The sequence below is a fragment of the Anabrus simplex genome, chromosome 3 (assembly GCF_040414725.1).
Source record: "Anabrus simplex isolate iqAnaSimp1 chromosome 3, ASM4041472v1, whole genome shotgun sequence".
Taxonomy (NCBI): Eukaryota; Metazoa; Arthropoda; class Insecta; order Orthoptera; family Tettigoniidae; genus Anabrus; species Anabrus simplex.
The window spans coordinates 292,026,347-292,050,198 of NC_090267.1; the positions used below are offsets into that span (position 1 = coordinate 292,026,347).

General features: G+C 37.2%; 1 protein-coding gene across 2 annotated transcripts in view; it reads right to left on the bottom strand.

Moving 5' to 3' along the window:
* The window catches only part of LOC136866278 (oxysterol-binding protein-related protein 6), a 398,272-nt gene that overhangs the window by 176,775 nt on the left and 197,645 nt on the right, over positions 1-23,852 (bottom strand). For both annotated transcript variants that reach the window (XM_067143100.2, XM_068226679.1), the window contains exons 11-12: positions 20,743-20,959; positions 5,589-5,770 (exon numbers count right to left, since the gene is read on the bottom strand). In XM_067143100.2, coding sequence (XP_066999201.2) covers positions 5,589-5,770; positions 20,743-20,959 — 399 coding nt within the window. The remainder of the gene's footprint in view (positions 1-5,588; positions 5,771-20,742; positions 20,960-23,852) is intronic.

Consider the following 23,852-nt stretch of genomic DNA (forward strand, 5'->3'; position numbering starts at 1 on the left):
TAAAATCCCCGACCCAGCTGGGAATCGAACCCCAGACCCTCTGAACCGAAGGCCAGTACGCTGACCATTCAGCCAACGAGTCGGACAAGGTGCTGGTGAACAAAGGAGAACATACTGCCATACGAAATGTTCAGCATGCTGGCAGTTTCCTGCAGTGTTATGCACTTATTCTCTCTAATGATACCATCCACACGGGCAACATTTGTAATGGTACTGGACATTGAGGGCCTGCCTTTGCGATATTTGTCCATGAGGTCCATGTGTCCGGCATCAAACTGCTTACACCACTTTACAATACCTGGGTAAGAAATTGCAAGGGCCTGCCTTTGCGATATTTGTCCATGAGATCCGTGTGTCCGGCATCAAACTGCTTACACCACTTTACAATACCTGGGTGAGAAATTGCACGCTCACCATATACAGCAGTGACTTCATGGTGAATGTCCATGCAACTGAGCAGTTTAGCCCATAGAAATCTGATCCTTACACACACCTCCAATTTGGAGTGAACATCCAGTTGACGCGCTACTGAGCCTAGCCCGCTCTGCACACACAACATGACGGGATACCACACCAACCTTTCTATCGGACATGTCAGCAGTTACTGTAGCTTGCTCTGCATTGGCCACGGTCACGACTCACAGCAAGCTCTCACGGCGAGCTAGTGTAACTTACTTTTTGATTCTGCCTCGTAGACGATAGCATGTTTTCTAACTAGTCTATAGTAAATTCCACGTAAGTAGCAAAATCCATTATTTAGCAGTAATAGTAATAATAATTCCGTGTGGCTACTGCTAGCCTGGTGCAGCCTTTTTAAGGCAAATCCTCCTACGACAGTGGGCGGAATTTGCCACGTATGGGGAAAGTGTGTGTAATTGTGATGGAGGGTAGTGTTTTGTGTGGTGTTTGAGTTGCAGCAATGTTGGAGACAGCACAAAAACAGCCAGTCCCCAAGCCAAGCGAATTAATAATTTAAGACTAAAATCTTCGACCCAGTCAGGAATCGAACCTGGTGCCCTCTGACTGAAAGCAACTACGCTGACCATTCAGCCAAGGAGCCGGCATTTAGCAATTTAACAGTACAGTGAAACCTCGATTCTCCGTTTTTCGAGGGACCATGAAAATAAAACGTACAACACGGGAAAACGGAAAATCCGGGAATGAATGAAAACCATCAACAATTTGGCTAAACATCACAAAAATGAAATATGTATAATTATATTCTTACAAAAACTCCTAAACCAAACCAAACTACAGCCCCAGTGGAACTTTGCCTGCCAAGCGACCGCTGCTCAGCCCGAAGGACTGCAGATTACGAGGTGCACTTGGTCAATGCGACGAATCCTCTCGGCCGATATTCGCGGCTCTGTAGATCGGGGTCACCATCTCACCATTAGATAGCTCCACAATTAAAGGTAATCGCGTAGGCTGAGTGGAGCTGGAACCAGACTTATATCCAGGTAAAATTGCCTGACCTGGTCGCAATCGAACCCGGGCCCTCTGGATGAGAGGCGGGCATGTTAGACCGCGAAACCGCATTAATTACCGGTACGCGAGTTCAAAATCCCGATACTTTATAAATTCAATTTTACAGGGGAATCTTCGTCAGTTTCCCGTGAAAACTTCTTTCAGTTCAGCAACTTTTGATTAGGCTAGCCAAACTCTTCGAAAAATCTAATAACGCCAAGCCAAACGACAATCGACCACAAGTAGTTTTTAATTCTCTCATCTAATAAAATAAAGCACATTAGATACAAAAGCACCCAAAATGATGGCGAAATCCTTTAATTTCTTAATCTTTCATTGTAATTTGGTCTCCGGTATACTGTTCGTAGTCAGTTTCTGGAAATCTCGTACCGCGCAAATTAGGCCTACATCGACTTTTAAAGGTTATGTTGAACTCGAAAACACGGTTTCGAATGTAAGTATCGATTCTTAAAAGTTCTTGAATGCATTATATTCAATTCTGCGCGTCACAAATCCAATCAAATAGGAAAGATAAAAGAAATATCAAAACTTCAGAAATTACGGTTATTCGTGACCTTGAGGTCATCTGGAAAGCGCGCTCGCTGCACATGTCAGTACGAGTTGATGATACCAACCATTTAAAACGTAACGTGCGCAAATAAAACGACTGCGGTTTTTGGTATTTTAACACGAAAACGTAAAATTCCCAGTCTTTCATTAGGACCTAAACAGTAATAGGCAATCCCAAGACCTCCCATAGCTTTCTTTTTTTTTTTTTAATGTAAGGTGCAACATCTATTTTGGTCTCGCTAACATAATCATGTACGATAATATCAAAAATACTGAATTTGTATTAAGAAGGAGCAGTTTCGATTCCTGCCTGAAAGCCCAGTTACTCTGCAGTGCCCTGAGCAAAGTGCCGAAAACCTCTTCGACAGTACGATCGAAAAAATGTAAAAATATAAACATCTAACCCTGGACATAATATGGACGTTTTATAAGTGCGAACATTTGACGAAACTCGTTCCGTCTTCAAGCAGAGGTGTCGAAATCCGCCGTGTCTCCTTGCAATTGTGACCACTCTCTGCTTTATGATTTTCCGAGATTCTCTAAACAATACCACCCGAATGCGACGCTAAGATCGTCCCTTATGCACGTTCACCGCCGATCGCTTTTCCAGTACAGTACTTGCTTTAATTATCGCAGTGACGGGGCGTTAACGCCAAGATCCATAAATATGCCACAGCCGTCCTTTCGTGAGATACAGTTTATTAAAGAACGATTGATCGAGGATTTAGCGTTGATGGGACTGAAATTTCTGGACGGTTGATCCGGGAAATCGTTTCTTCGAGGAACGGATAATGCGGGACTTTTACAATGTGATTTAATTACGATGCTCGCGGGACCACGTAATTTGAACGCATATTCCGGGAAAACGTATTTTCGGGGAACGGATAATCGAGGTTCCACTGTAGTCTGATCTCAATGTTGTTGTATAAAAGTAACTCTGCTGTACTAACTAACATCTAGCATTTATATCACACATACTATGTAATGGGAACAACCTTAATTTGTCACCATGGAAACATGTTTAAGTGCACCACTAAGGGTCTATGACCTACTGGGCGTGTGCATCTCTCTCTCTCTCTCTCTCTCTCTCTCTCTCTTGTTCTATGAGGGAGAATCAAATATAAACAGGATTTTATTTTTTATTTAAATTCATTTATTGAAAAACACAAGGCAATTACAATTTACTTTTCCACATAGTTTCCTGCATTGGAAAAGCATTTGTCCCAGTGTATGGGCAATTTTTTGATGCCCTAATCATAAAAAGAACAGGGTCGTGTCGCCAGCCAGTTGCGCACAAAGTCTTCCACACTCTCGTCATCTTCAAATCGTTGCCCTGCTAGAGCTTCTTTAAGCGGTCCGAACAAATGAAAATCACAGAGCGATATGTTTGGGCTGTAAGGAGGCTGATCAAGTGTAGTCGAGTGCATTTCCTGTAGCTTGGAGACAGTTAAGAGCTGCAGTATGGGGCGGCGCATTGTTGTGGAGGAGGATGAACTGTCGAATCGGATGGTCCCGTCTTTTGCGGCGATATGCAACACTCGCCTTGTTCAACAGCTCGCAGTAGTACACAGCATTGATTGTGCATCGCTCATGCAAAAAGTCAATCAGCAAAATGCCTCGCCGATCGAAAAAACTGTTGCAAAAACCTTGCCAGCTGACAGTCGGGTCTTGGCTTTCACTGGTGCTGCCTCCCCTTTCCTCCACCACTCCTTACTGGCTTGTTTGGATTCGGGAGTGTAGTGGTGGACCCATGTTTCGTCGCAGGTAACAAGCCGACTCAAAAATGCATCACCTTCTTCTGCAAACCTTGCTGTAAGCCTCTGACAGACCTCCAAACGTCTCAACTTCAGATTTTTGGTCGAAAGGCAAGGGACCCACCTGGAGCATACTTTACGGAACTGTAGGTCATTTGTGATGATTGCTCGACAGCTCCCATAATTGATTTTGACTTGTTCTGCAATTTTTGATACTGTCGCCCGTCGATTGCCGTCAATAATGTCTTTAAGCACACAAATGTTTTTGTCTGTAATGCTGGTCCGAGGACGGGCATCGTGTTGCTGATTTTCCACATGTTCTCATCCTTCCTTGAACATTTTATGCCAGGCAAACACACGCGTCCTTTGACAATGTTTGATCACTGAACTGTGCAGTCAATCTCTGGCAAATTTCCGCTGCTGTAACTCCTTCACGAGCAAGAAATTTTATAATTATGCGTTGCGTAGTGGAAGGGTGCACCTGTTGCTCCAACATCGTGAGCGTTACTGACAAAACGGCAGGAAATATCTAACAGCACGCTCTCCCTACTCTTAACAGTCCCGCCTAAACATAGCAAAGCGCGGGGCCAGTCCTACCAACTGTTGATGTTCAGGAACAAAAATCCTGTTTATAGTTGATCGACCTTTTATAAAATCACATACCTCTATATTAATCTCCCTTAAACTCACTCATTCACTCACTCACTCACCCGCCCACCTCCCTCACTCACCCGAGCACTCTCTTGACAAATACCGGTACTCCGACCCATTACTGTTCCCAGGTCTTTGAAACATAATAGACTAAGTAAATAAAAAAGCATGGCATTAAAGTGCTATGTAATAAAGAAACATAAATTAATAAATGAAGAAACTTAAGCCTAGTGATGTTCAGTTACCTACATTCAAGATGTAAAGACTATCACACCACAATCAAATATTACATTGAAATATGGGCGTCAAATCTCTCTCTCCAAATACCACAACAGCCCCCAAGTGAAGTTTGCATGACTTATTTTATGATCATCTAGAGTTAGAGAGCTTGCTTTGTCGTGAACTGCCTACACAGAATAAAGTAACGAATACTCCAAGCGACAACATTTCAAACAAGATGTCATATCAACCGAGTAAATTTTTGTTTTTATTAGTGGTTTAATGTTGTACTTACACATGGAAGGTTTCTGGCAAAGCCAGGATGGGAAATGGGCTGGGATTGGGAAGGAAGCAGCAGTGGCCTTAATTAAGGTACAGCCGCAGCATTTGCCTGGTGTGAAAATAGGAACTTACAGTAAATCACCTACAGGGCTTTTGATAGTGGGATTTGAATCCACCATCTCTCAAATACAAGCTCACATCTATGCAACCCAAACCACATGACCAGCTCATTCAATATTTCTGGGTTGAGCTCCCTATTGTAAACAATAAAATCTAAAAATTTCAAAGTCCATCAGGAATATCTAAAATTTCTCCCTACAAGTAGTATATATTCAAATTAAATCTAAGAATACCAACTACATTGAAATAAAACAGCTATGCCAATCCTCAACTCCAGAATAAGTAGCAACAGCTGCAGAAAAACCATACACTTAACTTTCAACCATTTGAGGACAATACTAGTTAGTAATTCTGTCACATGCAGCATTACACTTCTAACACACATAAAGTAACACTGACATCAAAATAAGGTTAAACTGGAAATGTCAATAAGAGGAAAATAGAGAGTAATGATTCTTCCATTTGCAACAAGCTACAAATACAGTATACAATTAAATTCAAAAGAATGTAAAACATACTACTCACTTGTAACATGCTGAGAGGCTCGTTGAGTGCTACAGGCATTGAGACCTGAGAGAGATCTTTGCCTATGTTTTTACACAACAAATTCCAAAGAGAGAGGCCTTCAGTATCCGGCCTCGGAGCAGGCAATTTTGTGCGTCGTCCCGTCATGCATTTCATACTTGAGTTCCCACCACCACCAGCCACTAACAACAAAATATTGATTCATATTAAAATTATTCATTAAAATACAAAAACCTTTCACAGGCTTAACATCTAAAATGAAGAGAAATGAAACCTAGAAGCTTACATCTTGAAGACATGTATGTTCAACACTTATCCAATCAAATTATTAGAACTGGAGTGCTGGAAATTTTTGGATGCAAACTAATTATTCTAGAAAGCAGACAACAGACTATAGAGGAAGTTCCCAAAGTGTGGGTGTGTGGCAGCAGAGATACTGCATTCTAATACAAGAAGTCCTCCTCAAAATGTCCATCATGCACCTGAAAGCACACCTCACTGATTGTCAGACGAGTTCAAATACTTCAGGCATTGCATGTGTTTGATGGCAACCTTGTTCCACACACTGGCAAAGTACTGTAATGGCATGTCTGACTCCAAACTTAATATCTTGTAATCCAAACTTAATCCTAAATATGAACTATCTCCCCATTCTAGCCAATAACTAAAACAGACTTAGCTCTTAAACGATCGACTGTAGAGCATACATTCATAGGAACTTTGTGTGTTGTTTTGGGGTGTACTATCCCCACCCCAATTACATCCTACATGTGGGGGAACTGCATAGAATGTATTTGAAACCTTTCCCCAAGTGTTGTATTATTAATGGATTTCCTTCACTTCATCAATTGGTCTTAATTGACCTTATTGTGGTTGAGAAATATGTTTTGATTGGTGTTGACCGTCTTGAAAGCTATATTAATACTGTGCTTCTTTAGGGTTTTTTTTTTTTTTTTTTTTGCTAGGGGCTTTACGTCGCACCGACACAGATAGGTCTTATGGCGACGATGGGATAGGAAAGGCCTAGGAGTTGGAAGGAAGCGGCCGTGGCCTTAATTAAGGTACAGCCCCAGCATTTGCCTGGTGTGAAAATGGGAAACCACGGAAAACCATCTTCAGGGCTGCCGATAGTGGGATTCGAACCTACTAACTCCCGGATGCAAGCTCACAGCCGCGCGCCTCTACGCACACGGCCAACTCGCCCGGTTCTTTAGGGTATTAGTGACCTGGTGGATGGCGGGGTTATTGAAAGTAAATGTAGTGAATTTGTTTTTTTTTTTTTTTTAGGCTTGTCTGGGATGAGGTTCGTAGATAATTTAGTTTTTTCTTTGTTGATTAGACGACTGACCATGTCAATTTTGAAATCGTTAACTTTGGCATGATATCTTATATAATTCAATTTAGCCTTTAAGTTTTAGAAGAAAGGGGATTTTCAGAGCTCTTTAAATCAAGCTATAGAATGAGGCTTGTTTTTGGGCCTTAGGGTGTAGGCAGGTATTCTTAATTGTAGTGGGAGAGTGTGTATGTTTTCTAAATATACGAAAATCAAATGCATTATGTAAACGTGTGACCGTTATGACTAAAAAGTTTAGGGAATTATTCATCTCATCTTCTTTAGTAAATTTAACGTTAGGGTCAATTTTATTTAAATGATCTAAAATACCATCACTACTGGTGATGTCCTTGTCGATAATTACGAACGTATTATCCACGAATCTGAGCCACAAACATATGCCTTTTATTTGTGGTAACATCTTCATATGCTCTATAGAATTCATATAAATGTCTGCTAGGGTGCCAGATAGAGAGTCGCCCATAGCTAGACCTTTTTGTTGGTAAACCGTACCGTTAAAAGAGATATAATTATTATTTAAGACAAATCTTAAGATCTTCACAAAGAAGGTAACTTGTTTGACTTAAACAGAGAATCCACACAAACTCCATTGTTGGTTCTGATCCGGTTTAGTTTTGGCCATATCCTGCAAGGTAGCTCAAATCCAGCAACTTTATTTTACTTTACTTCATAGATAAAAATTTCATTATTCCGTACTGAAAAGTATCACAGTTAAATTGAAATAATAAATATGGTAGTTCAACCTATTCAATACAAGTAAATAAGAGATGTAGAGATTACATTCTTATTTAATTAAAAGTGGAAATGGTACCGGTTTCGACCCCAGTCTGGGTCATCATCAGCCGATTATAACTCGAAAAACAATGCATAAGTAAGAAAGAAGTTAACGGTCAAGTCCACACAATATCAGTTGAAGAGGCGATATAAAAATGACGGGGGTAGGCACTGTAAAATTCAGACGAAGTGGAATGTAAGTCACTTAAAAGAAGTAATATGTAATCTTCCGAGCATCAGCACAGCACACGCAATGTTTGGCACTGTCTCACAATGTTCACGAAAAGCAGAGAACAGTTAAATGAGCCAGACTGCATACACCGTCAGGCACAAAGTCACAACACAATCCAAATATGAAGATCTAAAGTCATGAAGAAGCCGAAGACGAGCAGCTCAACCGAAGTAACTTGCAAGCTCCAGAAGATCGGCACGGTGTTTACAACGTCAGGTGCTGTAGTTTCATACGCTGACGGATACTTACAATACGATTCAATATAATTGAATACGTAATTATGATCTTGAAGATTTTTAGAACAGTTGACGTGAAAAAACAATAGTGAATAGAAAAAATGGTAAAAAGCGCAATACCGGAAACAAATGAAAATGTGTATGCACAGTACGCTATTTCTTGAATATAAAAAAATTCAGGTCGTGATTGAAGTAGTCAAAGTTACATGTTACAAATTTCATATTTGGTCCATATTGAAATATACGTCAATTTAAGATATTACTAAAATTTATTAGGATCAACCTATTCAATACAATAGAATTTAAAAAATTAGGACTTACATCCTATTAAATTAAAATTTGAAGGGACATGTTTCGGCCTTTAAAAGGGCATCCATCATCAGCCTTTTTACACTCATACTTAAAGATAAAAATCAGGATCCTGATTGTCATGGCAAAAAATATAAAATGAGAATATAAGATTAGAGTGAAATTATACAATGTGAGAAATTGTTATGAGTTCTTAAATAATAATTTACAATTAAAACTTCATTTAAAATGTTTGTGAAGAAAAAATATTTGAAGTTGGTATGATATTATACTAGTGCTTTAAAAAATGATTTTATAAATTAGACAAACTAGGCCTTAACCACATAATAACAAGAAGGTCTATGGCTAAAGTTGCCGTATCAAAGTTCGAGTGAAATTCGGCTGGAAGCAACTTGATTTACATGTTGAAGAGAAGGTTAATGGAACTTAGTAGCCACTTGAGATGACATTGAAATTTTCTTGTTGTAAAGTCGTGATGTTTAACTGTAGTATGTATTCAAAACTACAGCCAACAAGTAAGAATGTTCCCATTTAACTATCAGTATACAGTACGAGTTAACAAAGATCTATACAGCAACATTCAATTATGAACTCTTTATAACTCCTTCAACAAGATTACGGAGACCGCGAACCCACTACGTAAATAACGAGACTAATGGATTAGTTGGATCCAACTTTATAATCTACATAGCGCCATACTACAGTTAAACATCACGACTTTTCAACAAGAAAACTTCAATGTCATCTCAAGCGGCTACTAAGTTCCATTAACCTTCTCTTCAACGTGTAAATCAAGTTGCTTCCAGCCGAATTTCACTCGAACTTTGATACGGCAACTTTAGCCATAGACCTTCTTGTTATTATGTGGTTAAGGCCTAGTTTGTCTAATTTATAAAATCATTTTTTAAATCACTAGTGTAATATCATACCAACTTCAAATATTTTTTCTTCACAAATATTTTAAATGAAGTTTTAATTGTAAATTATTATTTAAGAACTCATAACAATTTCTCACATTGTATAATTTCACTCTAATCTTATATTCTCATTTTATATTTTTTACCATGACAATCAGGATCCTAATTTTTATCTTTAAATATGAGTGTAAAAAGGCTGATGATGGATGCCCTTTTAAAGGGCGAAACATGTCCCTTCAAATTTTAATTTAATAGGATGTAAGTCCTAATTTTGTAAATTCTATTGTATTGAATAGGTTGATCCTAAAAATTTTTAGTAATATCTTAAATTGTAGTCAAAGTTGGCGGATGCTAGGCATGAGTTTAAATTTGAAAGTGAGGGCCCAAAATGAAGGTCGCAATGTAGCCTTTTTTTTTTTTTTTTTTTTTTAGAGGTGAAAAGAAAAATAGGATAAGTTAATAAAGAAAGAAGATTAGTGGATAAGAAAATATTAAAAGGGTTTAAAGTTAAAAGGTGGTGAGAAAGGATAAGATAGGGATGTAGAAGGGGTAGTTTGGGGTGGGTTAGGAGGGTGGGTTACCGGAAGTAGAAAATGTGAATTCAATTTTCCATGCCTTACAAAGTTCCTACCCACATTTTCTACCTCCAGTAACCCACCCTCCTAACCCACCCTAAACTACCCCTTCTTCATCCCTATCTTATCCTTTCTCACCACCTTTTAACTTTAAACCCTTTTAATCTTTTCTTATCCACTAATCTTCTTTCTTTATTAACTTATCCTATTTTTCTTTTCATCTCTAAAAAAAAAAAAGGTACATTGCCACCTTCATTTTGGGCCCACACTTTCAAATTTAAACTCATGCCTTGCGTCCGCCAACTTTGACTACTTCAATCACGACCTGAATTTTTTTATATTCAAGAAATAGCATACTGTGCATACACGTTTTCATTTGTTTCCGGTATTACGCTTTTTACCATTTTTTCTATTCACTATTGTTTTTTCACGTCAACTGTTCTAAAAATCTTCAAGATCATAATTACGTATTCAATTATATTGAATCGTATTATAAGTATATATATATATATATATATATATATATATATATATATATAGAGGTACATTTTCGTGAACTAAGCAAATACTTGATCATTAATCTACCCTTCAATCTCCGTCAGCGTATGAAACTACAGCACTTGACGTTGTAAACACCGCGCCGATCTTCTGGAGCTTGCAAGTTACTTCGCTTGAGCTGCTCATCTTCGGCTTCATGACTTTAGATCTTCATATTTGGATTGTGTTGTGACTTTGTGCCTGACGGTGTATGCAGTCTGGCTCATTTAACTGTTCTCTGCTTTTCGTGAACATTGTGAGACAGTGTCAAACATTGCGTGTGCCGTGCTGATGCTCGGAAGATTACACATTACTTCTTTTAAGTGACTTACATTCCACTTCGTCTGAATTTTACAGTGCCTACCCCCGTCATTTTTATATCGCCTCTTCAACTGATATTGTGTGGACTTGACCGTTAACTTCTTTCTTACTTATGCATTGTTTTTCGAGTTATAATCGGCTGATGATGACCCAGACTGGGGTCGAAACCGGTACCATTTCCACTTTTAATTAAATAAGAATGTGATCTCTACATCTCTTATTTACTTGTATTGAATAGGTTGAACTACCATATTTATTATTTCAATTTAACTGTTTAATTCATAGGTCGCTATCTTGAATGAAGACTGGTTGGACAAGCATCAGATATGTCAGCATGAATGGGAAGTTGGAGTATCTTGCGGTACTCTTTCACCAAAACATTACACCTGTGGAGATGAGGTGGAGCGATGTAGCTCAGAACTGGAAGCCATTGAGTAGGGGTGCACTTTATGGTACTGGAGATCAGTTGCATTGTTTTATTGATTTCAGCATCAGGCTGCTCGTGCACTGGAAGCAACTATGCGCTATTACGAGATAAGGCGACTAAGTGCGCACTAGCGCGACTGATCCCAATGTGAAGAGTTGAATGAAACCACGTCCACTGCAAGCGACCTGGAGTGGCCAACTTCACGCGACTACAGTCGACAACAGGCGACAAGCGACATATCCTCCTCGAATAGGATTTGCTGCTTGTTCCTAGAAGCACTTGGTTTTCTCCTGTCGTCAAACATAAAATTATTAACATTAAAATATGAAAGATAAACACTACCATTATCAAGGTATACAATGCAAACTATGGCCGATGTTACAGAAGAAGTGGATTTTGACAACGGTATGTATGTCTAACTTTTTGTCCACTTCCTTGACGTGGGGTCGGGTATGAGATGAAATGAATTTACATGGTATGTTTTATGGCTAGATCCCTTCCTGGCGCCAACCTCAGTTGAGGAGCTAATGAAGATAATATGATGATGGTGAATGAAACTGGGTAAGGAGATGGAAGGAATTGGCTGTGGCTCATGAATAGGTACTGTCCCGGCATTTTTCTGGAGTGAATATGGGAAGCCACAGAAAACCATTCTCAGGGCAGCAAGCGGTCGGGTTTGAAGCCACGTGCCTCCCGAATGTAGAGCTTGGCTCCATTGCCGCAGCGTGTTATCACATGTGGTCTCTCCACTCAGTGGGTGTTGATAATGGTAAGTAGTCTTAATAAATTACAGCAGCTTAGCTCATCTGCTGAAAAAACGAAATTGGGGTCTCCAACAACCAACACCTCACAGCATAAGCAAAGGAAAACGAACGATGAAAAATTTGTCGCCGACGAAAAATTCCTTGAAAAAGAGAGAGCAAAATTACAATTACTTGTCGAAAGTAAAGCTGTTAAGGATGACAGCAAGTACCAAATGTTTGGTAAGCCTCCTTCCATATAATTATGAAGAAGGTTCCTGACAGTCGAAAACTGGCTGTGAAAAATTAGCTCCAGAAAGTTTTTAAAGATGGCGATGAATTATGTCAAACTTTACTGCAAATGTCGTCTCCGTATAAATACACATGATCCCTATCTTCCTAAACCATCCAACCAAAACCTGAAACAAGCCCACCCAACGACACTCTTCAAGTGGAATCGGGACCTATAAATGCGGGCTTATGACAATTGCATGGTAACTTTTCAGGTGCGTCGTAACAAACACAATGTTAAAGTGATATGTGTTGTGGAGTTACAACCAACGTTTCTTGAGGATTACAAAATTAAAAGATAAAAGGAAAATGGTTGAAAACAACATAATTTTTAATTTTACAATTTCCTTTGTGTCACACCACACAGATAGGTCTTATGGTGACGATAGGATAAGAAAGGGCTAGGAGAGGAAAGGAAGTGGCCATGGTCTTAAGTACAGCCCCATCATTTGCCTGGTGTGCAAATCGGAAACCATGAATAACCATCCTCAGGGCTGCCACAGTGGGGTTCAAACAAAACACAACATGTAAAGACCGTTGTAATTAGAAATAAAGGTTTTATATTTCTGTTTAACTCTTCTTACATGAAGCTTTCTGATGGATGTGTACCTTCATTATTTTTGTATGTTACACTGATATCTTACATTTTGGTTATTCTTGGTCTATTGCATTCAGATTGTAGTTTCTGGATACATCCGATAATAATCAAAGAACTTCTAGAGGCCTTTGTCCAATTCATCGAACAGTTGATGGAATCTCCCATTGTCTGCCTTTTAGCTAGTGTTGGGTTTACCCAACACCGATGTCTTCTTTCGTGATTTTTTCCTCCAATGCCTCATCACGTACAGAATCCCCCCAAAAAAGTATACTCAATCCTTATCATCCATCTTACAGAATCTTTAATGATCATAATATCTTGACAATGCCTACTATAGAAACTCATACAGACCTGTAGGGAATATAAACATCAACTGACAGTCACTGTTGTTAAACTTAACCATAATAGGTTAATATGGTTGTTTGATCCATACTGACTTGTCTGAATCTATTACAGAACTATTTAAAATAGTTTTACTTCAGTCCGCCTTGTCAATACACCTTATAATGAAAGAAAACTATTTATTTTACCATACATGTTTTGGGAAGTCATCCATTCCCTTCATCAGTGGTCAGTTCAAAGAATTAAACAATATGACACTATCTTTTGTTTTTACAATTTAAAGAAGTATTGTGTCCTAATTTTCCATATCAATGAATAACTAAAACTAATGAAATTATGAAAATGATCAACACACAAAATTTTGTTGAACTGAATGAGAATACTTATATAAATTTAAAATCTTCAAGTTTTTCTTCTTTTTTCTTCTTTTTGTTCCTTAGCATATGATCATTTAAAGAACAAAAAGAAGAAAAAAGAAGAAAAACAAAATTAAGAAGAAAATTAAGAAGAATTTAATGAAGAACAAATTAGTAAGCATACCAGAAATTGAAGATTTTAGTAATGTTTTAAAATTCGTGTATTTTACATTTAATAATAAAATTTACCGACAAAAAGGACTCTCAATGGGAGCCCCAGCATCAGGAATATTGGCTAATATATACTTAGACTATTTGGAACACACAAAAATTATCAAATAGAGGGTTTGGATTTTTGGACACGTTATGTGGACGATGTTTACGCTATAATAGATAACAGACTCACCGATAGCAATAAAGTATATATTGAATAATTTGGATTCCAATATAAAATTCACTTTAGAAGAGGAAGTAGAAAGATCACTGAATTTTTTGGACATAGTCACAACGAGAGAAGAAAAAGGATTTTCTTTCAAAATACACAGAAAATCTATTTTCACACTGACCACTATCAAGAACAACTCGTTACACCCTGAGGCACAGAAAAGATCAGCATATTACAGTTACGTTAACAGAGCGTTTAGTATTCCTTTATCCAAATCTGAAAGGAATAAAGAACTGCTGTTTATCCGACAACAAGCCCTCTTGAATGGTTTCAACAATAACACGATTGATAAAATAATTAATAAATTTTCGGAGAAGCAGCAATCCAAATTAGCAATCGAACCTAGTAAAACTGAAAAATACATCAAGTTCACATATAATAATCCAAACATACATGTAATAACAAATTTATTTAAGAGAAAAAAATTCAAAATTGCATTTTCCACCAATAACAACATGAAACATAGTATTTTTCAACCATGATACAATAAATCTCTTGGAAAAAGAAACATTTTTTGATTCGGGAATATATAAACTCACATGCTTTGAATGCAGGAATACATACATAGGACAATCTGGCCGCAATTTTAAAGTTAGATATTTGGAACATGTGAATGCTGAAAAACATAGAAGATTCTCAGCTATGGGATCACACATGACTGCCACAGGTCATAAATTTACCAACATAGAACAAGACCTGACCATCATAAAGAAATTAAAGAAGGGCAGCTAAATGAACACATATGAAGATCTATACATTCATCTAGACCAACTTATAAAGAAAAATGATAACCTTAATGAGGCTGTAGAATATAAGAATCCTTTATATTATCAAATTCTAGTATATTTGAAAATGCTTGAGAAAGATCACGAAAAAAGAATTGGAATTTCTCCACCTACAGATAGCCCTACAACTTATTCCTCCTCAGTTGAAGCTATAGGTGACAGCAAGGAGGTTCTTGACACACGTATATCCCCCGCTCCTCCACCTCCTCAGGTGCAAGAGCAAGGAAGAACACATCATCAATATTACACCAGACACAAGACCGTGAAAGAATGACAGGAGTTACTGTTCCAAAGGAAAGCAGGTTTAATAAGAATTGACAACTAGGAATTAGTTATATTTTCATCTGCATTAATAATAAGAGCCACATTGTGATATCTGGATTTCTTGATTTCGACAATTACTTATAAATTGTATAATTTTTAATTTATAAATTGACCTTTTTTCATGAATTATTAAGAAAAGAATATTCATTTAGGACATATTCTCTATGGAATATTGCACAAGTGTTTCCTTGACGACTGCTTTCAATTGTAGAAATAATTTATATATTTTCTCTTGAGTTTTTTGTTTGTTTTAATGTTGTCAATCTTATGTTAATTTTAAGGGCACTTCCTCTTAAGCATTACTTTGTCAATTTATATATTTTTCATCTAAACAGTGTTATGTGGCTGAAGATGTTGATAATATACAAAACATGTACCACTTTTAACCATTAAATTGCCTTAAGCAATCATTGTATCGACTAGGTGGAAAATAATAAATACTTAATTGTGAATCTATTGAAGTGTGATACAGACCATGAAGCTGATTTTATGTAATTCACAGTCCACTCAAAAAAGTACGGTCCAAGCAGATGTTGTGATGTCATTGCTGCCCATATCATTACGTGAGACAGGTTCCTTTCCAACTCAACTCTGTAATGAGGATTCTCTTTGACCCACACGACATCATTTCAAGCACATGAGCTGCGATAAATAACACATTCATCTGAAAACATAACCTTGGCACAGCTCACTGCATTTGGGAATTTAGTTAACAAAGCATGGCATGCTAAAATGCGCTTATTCCAGCCTCTATCTGATAACTCATTTACAAACATCGGTCGAAAAGGTCTGAACTTAAGGACTTTTTCAATGTAATCTCAGATTGCTGTCTTCGATATACCAAGTTACGAAGCACGTTTACGCATCGACTTCATAGGAGATTGTTCAATCGAAGCAGAGACTCCAGCACATTTCTTCTCATATCTTCTTCCTTCCACTCCGCGGCCTGTCTTTAACACTGCCCAAGGCAAAAGCATGTCTGTCCCAATTGATAAGTGTTGCTTTTCGTGGTAGAGCCTTATTCAATCTTTCCTGGAATGCTCCCATAATCTGTCTCACTGTCTGCCCTGTGTGTTGTCATTCAAGCACCCACATGCTTGCCACTATCCGCTCTTCAATAGTGTAACTCTTACAGCTCACATCTGCCACAGCTTCACACTACTAACACTCGATTGTGACAATATGTATTCCAACACTTGATTCCAACAATTAACAGGCGAGAGGTCGCACGCACGGCAATTTGCCACACTTTTAAATATTTGTTAATAATTTCGTTGCTAGCCGCTGTAGGGCTTAGGGCTCTCATTTCATCCCTCCCCTCCCTCTCTCTCGCCTAACGTTGATTATCGTCAGTGTATTGCCTGCTGCGTTCCGGAGTAGTGTAAGTTTTCTTTCACTCTAGCATCTGCCGTGGCATATTGCCGTCATGCGATCCCTCGCGTAGTGCATTCTTACATGACTGCATTTCCAAGAAAGTTTCTTAAGTAAAGTTCATGAAGTTTATGGTGGCTTTCAGTGAAGTGTGGTGCTGTAGTTTTATCTTGAATTGTGACCAAATCATTCATTGAAATGTAGAAGTGGAAACGTTGCAGAAATTTGCTCACGCGCGACCTCTCGTGCTCTTTAAAAACTCTTGTAACTTTTCCAGATTTTGCAACAAAATTCATTAATTTTTTTTTTTTACATTGAGAAAATATTGTTACTGGGTAATTATGTTAGTACTAGTCGAAAAGCAGTTACACAGGGTACATATTTATATTTTTATCAGAGCATTCACCACCAAAGGAAAATATCAGCTCCTTAAAATATGAAGCGTGAGCAATTTGCCTTTGCGCGACCTCTCGCGTTCTAAAACGGGTGCGACCTCTCGTGTGCTAATAAGAAGTAATATAGCTACCAACCTGCATAAATAACATACTTGATATAGCTACCAACCTGCATGAATAACATAGCATAACATTTGATACTAAACAGTTACAGGGTACGAGGACGTCTCGCCCTCTCTGTATATGCAAGCAAAAGCAATTCTTCAACAGATGAACTTTAAAATTAATGGAGAGGACCAATTTATATACCAGATTACCCCCGTACTCCAATGACAAGACACAATTCTATACTCTGGATAATTGAACCCACTGTCCATTTCATAGTGAATACTGACGCACAGCTAGACAAGGAGCTTTACAGTGCATACCTGAAGAGAAGAAGATGGAAGATTGTTGCTCCCCGAGCCAACGAAGTGTATGGAAATATAATAATAATAATAATAATAATAATAATAATAATAATAATAATAATAATAATAATAATAATAATAATAATAATAATAATAATAATAATTGTATTGTAACGTTTTATGGCCAACATAGGACCACTTCAGTCGATTATACAAAGAAAATGTAGATTTTCTATGCTTAGAATATTTCTTCATCCTTTCAGATACTGACATCCTTTCTTCAGTTGAGAACGCACTACCTTTTGCCCTTTTATTAATTTCGGTTTGTAGTCTCACATGTGAGTCATTGAGAATCTTGTCTGTTTTTTTTTCTTGAGATCATTTAGTGTTATTTGTAGCTCATTAACATCATTCTTAATTTCTGTGATCCTTTTAATCCTGGTGTTGCTATTCCATAACTTTTTCTATTATTTTTCTACTAATTCTAGTTTCTGGTGTTCTAATATGTCCAAAAAATGAGATACGCTTCTTTCTAATTGTGCTCATTACTGGTTCAATTTCCTGATGAACTGTGTTATTTGAAGTTATTCTCCAATGGCCATTTACTTGATACTGTTTAATTATACATGTCCTAATTCGTCTTCTTTCTGTCTTAAGTATATTATCACTTTCAGCTGTATTAGTAGTTGAAATAGTTTCACTTGCATAAGTCACCTCTGGCTGTGTGACTGCTTTATAATGTCTTAAGCTTTCTTTGTTATATGTTTTGGTGACATAATTTGCTTTGTTTAATTTATTCTATTTAGTAACATTGTTTTTCGTTTAGATTAAAAGTTATAATTTCACCTACAGTAAATACTTAAATTTATCAACAGTTTTGGTTTCATGTTCATCAATATTAATTTTATTTTCGAGTGGTGGATCAGTTAACATGATGTCAGATTTTTCCGAAGGAAATTCTAGAATCTATTTTCTGTGTAAGAAAATCTGAACTGCATTACTTGCATATTTCCACATTTCTACAAAAGTCTGATCTTCTCCTTATTATTGGAGTATTTGTAGAAATTTGTAGAGATCTGATTTGATCCTCAGTTTCCTGAATGAAAATGAAAATTTACAGCCTGTTTCCAGTCATTTGACCGGGTCACGAATGGAATGAATGAAGCCTCTATCTAGCGGCGAGGATAGGAATGGTGCCGGCTGCTGAAGCCTGTTGCACTCCTCTGGGGCAATGATTAATGAATGACAGATGAAATGAAGTGATATTGGAGAGTGTTGCTGGAATGAACGATGACAGGGAAAACCGGAATATCTGAAGATAAACCTGTCCCGCCTCTGCTTTGTCCAGCACAAATCTCACATGGAGCGACTGGGGCTTGAACCACGGTACCCAGCGGTGAGAGGCCGGTGCGCTGCCACCTGAGCCTCGGAGGGAACAGTTTGCTGAATATTGTTGGATAACAATGCAAGGTAATCAGCAAACCCCAAACAGTTTTAACTAATTTTTTGTGTAGAACTTCCTATGTTTATGTTTTTAGGATTTTCTTTGAACCATTCTCTCATTACATATTCTAATGTACAGTTAAACAGCAAATGTGACAAACAGTCTCACTGTCTTAAACCAGTTTCAATTATGAATGTATCAGAAATTTGCCTTCTAAACTTAACTTTTGATTTAGTATCAGTTAAAGTAAGTTCAATAAGTTTAATTAGTTTTGGATGGAGTCTGAAATTCCTTTAAATTTTTAATACTGAAGGCCTGTATATGCAGTTATATGCCTCCTTAAAATCTACAAATGTTACTGAAAGAAGCCTGTTGTGTTTCTTGTAATATAACTAATTTGAGAGTAATGACCTGCTCAGCACAACTTCTTCATGGTCTAAATAAAACCTTTCTGGTATCCTCCTATCTCTTCTTCTATTGTTCTTTAATTCTTTCATATAACATACAAAAAAAATCTTATACGTACAGTGTAGGGAGATAAGCCTCAATAATTTTCAGGATCACTCTTTATCACCTTTCTTGTGAAGAGGGTGTATTATAGCTGTCATCCAATGGTCAGGAAATTTTTCTGTGATCCTAATATATTTTTTTAAAAGCCATGTTTAAGGAAATCTGAACTGCATTAATGCATATTTCCACATTTCTACAAAAGTCTGATCTTCTCATGCCTTAAGCTGTAATTTTTCAATTACTTGACTGGGTTTTTTTTTTTTTTTTTTTTTTTTTACTTCTTGGAATGTTGGAGGATCTATATTATTAATTTTGGTTTCTATTGGAGTATTTGTAGAAATTTGTACGAGTTCCTTTGGTTCTGCACAATTCAAAGGTTTGCTGAAAGCTTTTGCCATGATTTCAGCATTTTCACTATTATGTGCTAATTTACCATTTTCATCTTTTAATATTAAAGTAGGAGGATCATATTTTTGTAATTGTCCTCCAAAATTCTTACAATAATCTCTGGAATTTGCTTTATGATAATTGTCCTCTATAGAATTTATTATATCTTTATGCAATTTTCTCTTCGTTCTTCTAATATTTTGTGTGAATTTCTTCCTAACATTTTTGAGGTTGACAGCATTTTCATGTTTTAATGGTTTGAAATTTTAACCATGCCTGGTGTGTCTCTTCATGAAGTTCATCACATTCTAATGTCCATCATGCATGTTCTTTTGGATTTAAGGGAACTAAATTTTCAGCTTGCATTTTTTTTTTTTTTTGAATTGGTACTAATTCTTCCAAATCACCTAAAATTTTATTGTTTGTGCAATTTCCTTATAATTTTCATTATTTTCTTATATGTACAGTGTAGGGAGATAAGCCTCAATAATTTTCAGGATCGCTCTTTATCACCTTTCTTGTGAAGAGGGTGTATTATAGCTGTCGTCCAATGGTCAGGAAATTTTTCTGTGATCCTAATATATTTTTTTTAAAGCCATGTTTAAGGAAACCTGGTGCAGGTCATAATTCCACTTTACTTTATTAGTATTTATTTTCTTCTTCCTTAGTAGTGTGAATTTACTCTAAGTTTAATTTTGACAATGTAATGATCAGAACCAGTATCAATTCCTCTTAACACTTTTACATTATGAATTTCCTTATGAAGAAATGTATCCATACAAACTATGGTCTAATTACCATTCCCCTTTTATCCAATCAGGATGTTTCCAAGGCATACGTTTATTCAATTTTCTTTTAATAATAATAATAATAATAATAATAATAATAATAATAATAATAATAATAATAAGAAGAAGAAGAAGAAGAAGAAGAAGAAGCCAGAACTGAACCTGCCAAGACAATGAGCTTGGGATCATGATTCAGACACTAACTCTGATCACCTGGGGCAGAGTATACACACAAAGAAAAACACACACAAAGATATATAAAAGAAAAAAAGAGGTTTGAGCTTACTGCTTTGAGCAGGAGTGTATTCAGTGCCAACTTCACTATTCTCACTGCTCACACTGCCTTCTTCACTAGTCAGACTGCCTGCCTCTGATGATGTATCACTGGCACCATCACGACCCTGTACTTCTATCTGCATTTGGTATTCTTCAGCATCAAAGAACTCTGAGGCACTCACACAAGATGAACTGTATGACAATGATGCTTGAAGTGGTTTTTGTAACTGAAACAAATTTCATACAAATTATATTTAATTACCAGACATACCTTAACATAGTTGTCGTAGCAAAACTGAAAGTTTGGAAAATGAGAATGAAAGGAATAAGAGAAAAAATTAAAAATACAGAAATTAAAAGATAATTAAGTAGTAAAGGATAAATTCTAAAATAATCTGAAACAACACTTACTCAGAACAAAGGTGGAAAATGTGGAAGTGGAGTGGGACATGTTCAAGAATGCATTTATAAGCTGTGCCGTAACTACTTGGCAAATTTGAAACATGAAATAGATAATTTGTAACTAGAATAAAATATAAATGATGAAATTTGGTGCCACCTGCAAAAGATCAACGAGAATAATTGACTCTGTAGAGCATGAATGAATTCCTTCTCCCAAGGTGACGGTCATCAGGCTGATGAGGCTCCAAACTTGCTTCATTACTTTACTTTTACTATTTAACTCTGAAAATAAATTTGGCTAGCATGCCAGTTTTTCCTTACTCCATCAATAAAAGATTTACCAAAAGTTTCACTACAAGAATTTACTCCCAAAACAAAATAAAACAAAAACCAACAACAATCATTACATGATGAGACAAACTCATTTTGCCGCTTATACATCTTCAATCTACACACCATAAATGTACATAATTTTGAAAGCCATGTTTCAGATTGATGATTTCATATGGTTAAGACGACTGCCCATTCTTAACCTCATTTATATGAACAAAATAGGATCATCACCGTGGAAACAATTTACCATGGGTTATAACTGTATGAGAAAAGAAACAATCTCAGTCACTTCACTGTACTCTGTTAATCAAACCATACGATTTCACAACGTACAAAAGGCTACTACGGAATAGATGAACGACAAATGTCTTATAGCAATTGAGGCTTTCACGGCCGGCATTACGAATCATTTCAGTGTTTTCTTGGGCTTGTAGGCCACGGTCCAGGAGCACGTGATTGTCCCGATGTTTCATCGAAGACTGCGTTCGGCATGCCATGTCAAATCAATCAAAGAATGATCAGTTCTGTGCACAACCACATCAGCTCCAGATTACACATGTAAACCACCACACACAATGTAGCAATAATCAGTTCTGTGCACAAAACACATTAGCTCCAGATTACACACACAAACCACCACACACACTGTGCATTATCTCAGAGAAGAATAAACCAGAGTATGATCGACATATGAACAATGTAACGTCTTGCACAGAATGCGCACCGGTAATGAACTTGTAATAATCTCGTAATACTCTCATAACGACTCCGTAATACACTCGTAGTCTGCTCCGTAATGGTACAGTAATGACTCCACAATCAAGGTTCTTCAACACTACTAACTCCATAATGGATAATGACCTTGTTGCACATGCGTACACATATATATAGGCTTGCTCCACATGGCTGACACGTCTGCAAAAGTCAACTGGAAGCAGCACACTAACTGAAATATCTTCAAACGTCTCCCAGTCAAAGCAATCTCATTCAAAATCAGAGTTTCTGAATTGGTTACTGAGTGGCTGATATGAAAATTAGTGATCTCTAGTGTTCATCCACATTGATGAATAATTATCTTCAGCCTATACTTCCTGGCTGTACCTTGGGTTTCCAAGCCACATGTTGCAACACTTTCAACCGACTTCAACGTCTTTACCGATACAGTCACTGTTTCCCAGCACAATCTTCACTGCTAGGCCACGTGTACAGACTCTTACCCAAATTAAAAATTACATAAATATAAGGATGGACATGTTCAAAATTCCCTAACTACAAATATTTCTTATAATAATATGTTCTGATATCTTAATTTAACAAACTCACATGATCTCCACTACTATATATTACAAATTATTTTACTGATATTTCCTAACCTAAAATCAGGAGATCGTCATTTAGAGACATTTTCTAACTTAAAATCAGGAGATCGTCATTTAGAGACATTTTCTAACTTAAAATCGGGGATTGTACTTGTGTACGGTTACAGTGCAGAGAGCGCATGTGGTAGTACATTGGCAAGCATCAAGGGTAAGGAGATCCCATGATGGAATGAGAGGATAAAGAATGACAAGCATTGAACACAGATTGAGAAGACAGCAGAAGAAAAAGTAGGAAAGAATTTACATGTAAGTTGGAAGAGGATGCATATAATAGTAAAAGTAATGTTGCTCTGAGCAGGTGTATATTCAGTGCCAACTTCATTCATAGTTCACGGCATCAGGAATAGTGGAAGCGTATGCTCTTTGTTGACAAGCTCATCATAAGCTTACACCCATACAACATGAGTACGAGGGTCTGGAGACGATCCGGTGAAAGATGGAACGAGTACATGTCACAGTACCTCAAAGATGTTTACAATATACACTATAGGCTAATATCTACGACACATTATGACAATAAGTCCAGATCAGGTTTCACATTTGTCTCACAGGAGTCATTTGTCATGTCGGTCAGTTTTTTTGATGTTGCAGCAATACATATATAGTGACAATGGGATAGGGAAGGGCTAGGACTGAAAGGTAATGATCATGCCCATAATTAAGGTATAACTGCCTGGTATAAAAATGGGAGACCACAGACATCCATCTTGGGGGTTGCCCACAGTGAGGTTCGAACTCACTATCTCCTGAATTTAAGCTGACAACCAAAGTGGATAGTTTACCACATCACCATCTGTAAGGTCAGTGGTGTATAGACAAAACATGTAGGACTGAGATAAACATGGCAAGAGTACCCATTTCTGCTAATGACCACATTTGAATTGTGACACTGCTACAAGAAGGATGGCAACAAGTGGACGGCACAGCCCATGCTGGAGCAAATCAGATTATACCTCCAGAGTTTGGTAAATGTTCAGGGAGACAAAAACAGTTGCCAACCAACAAC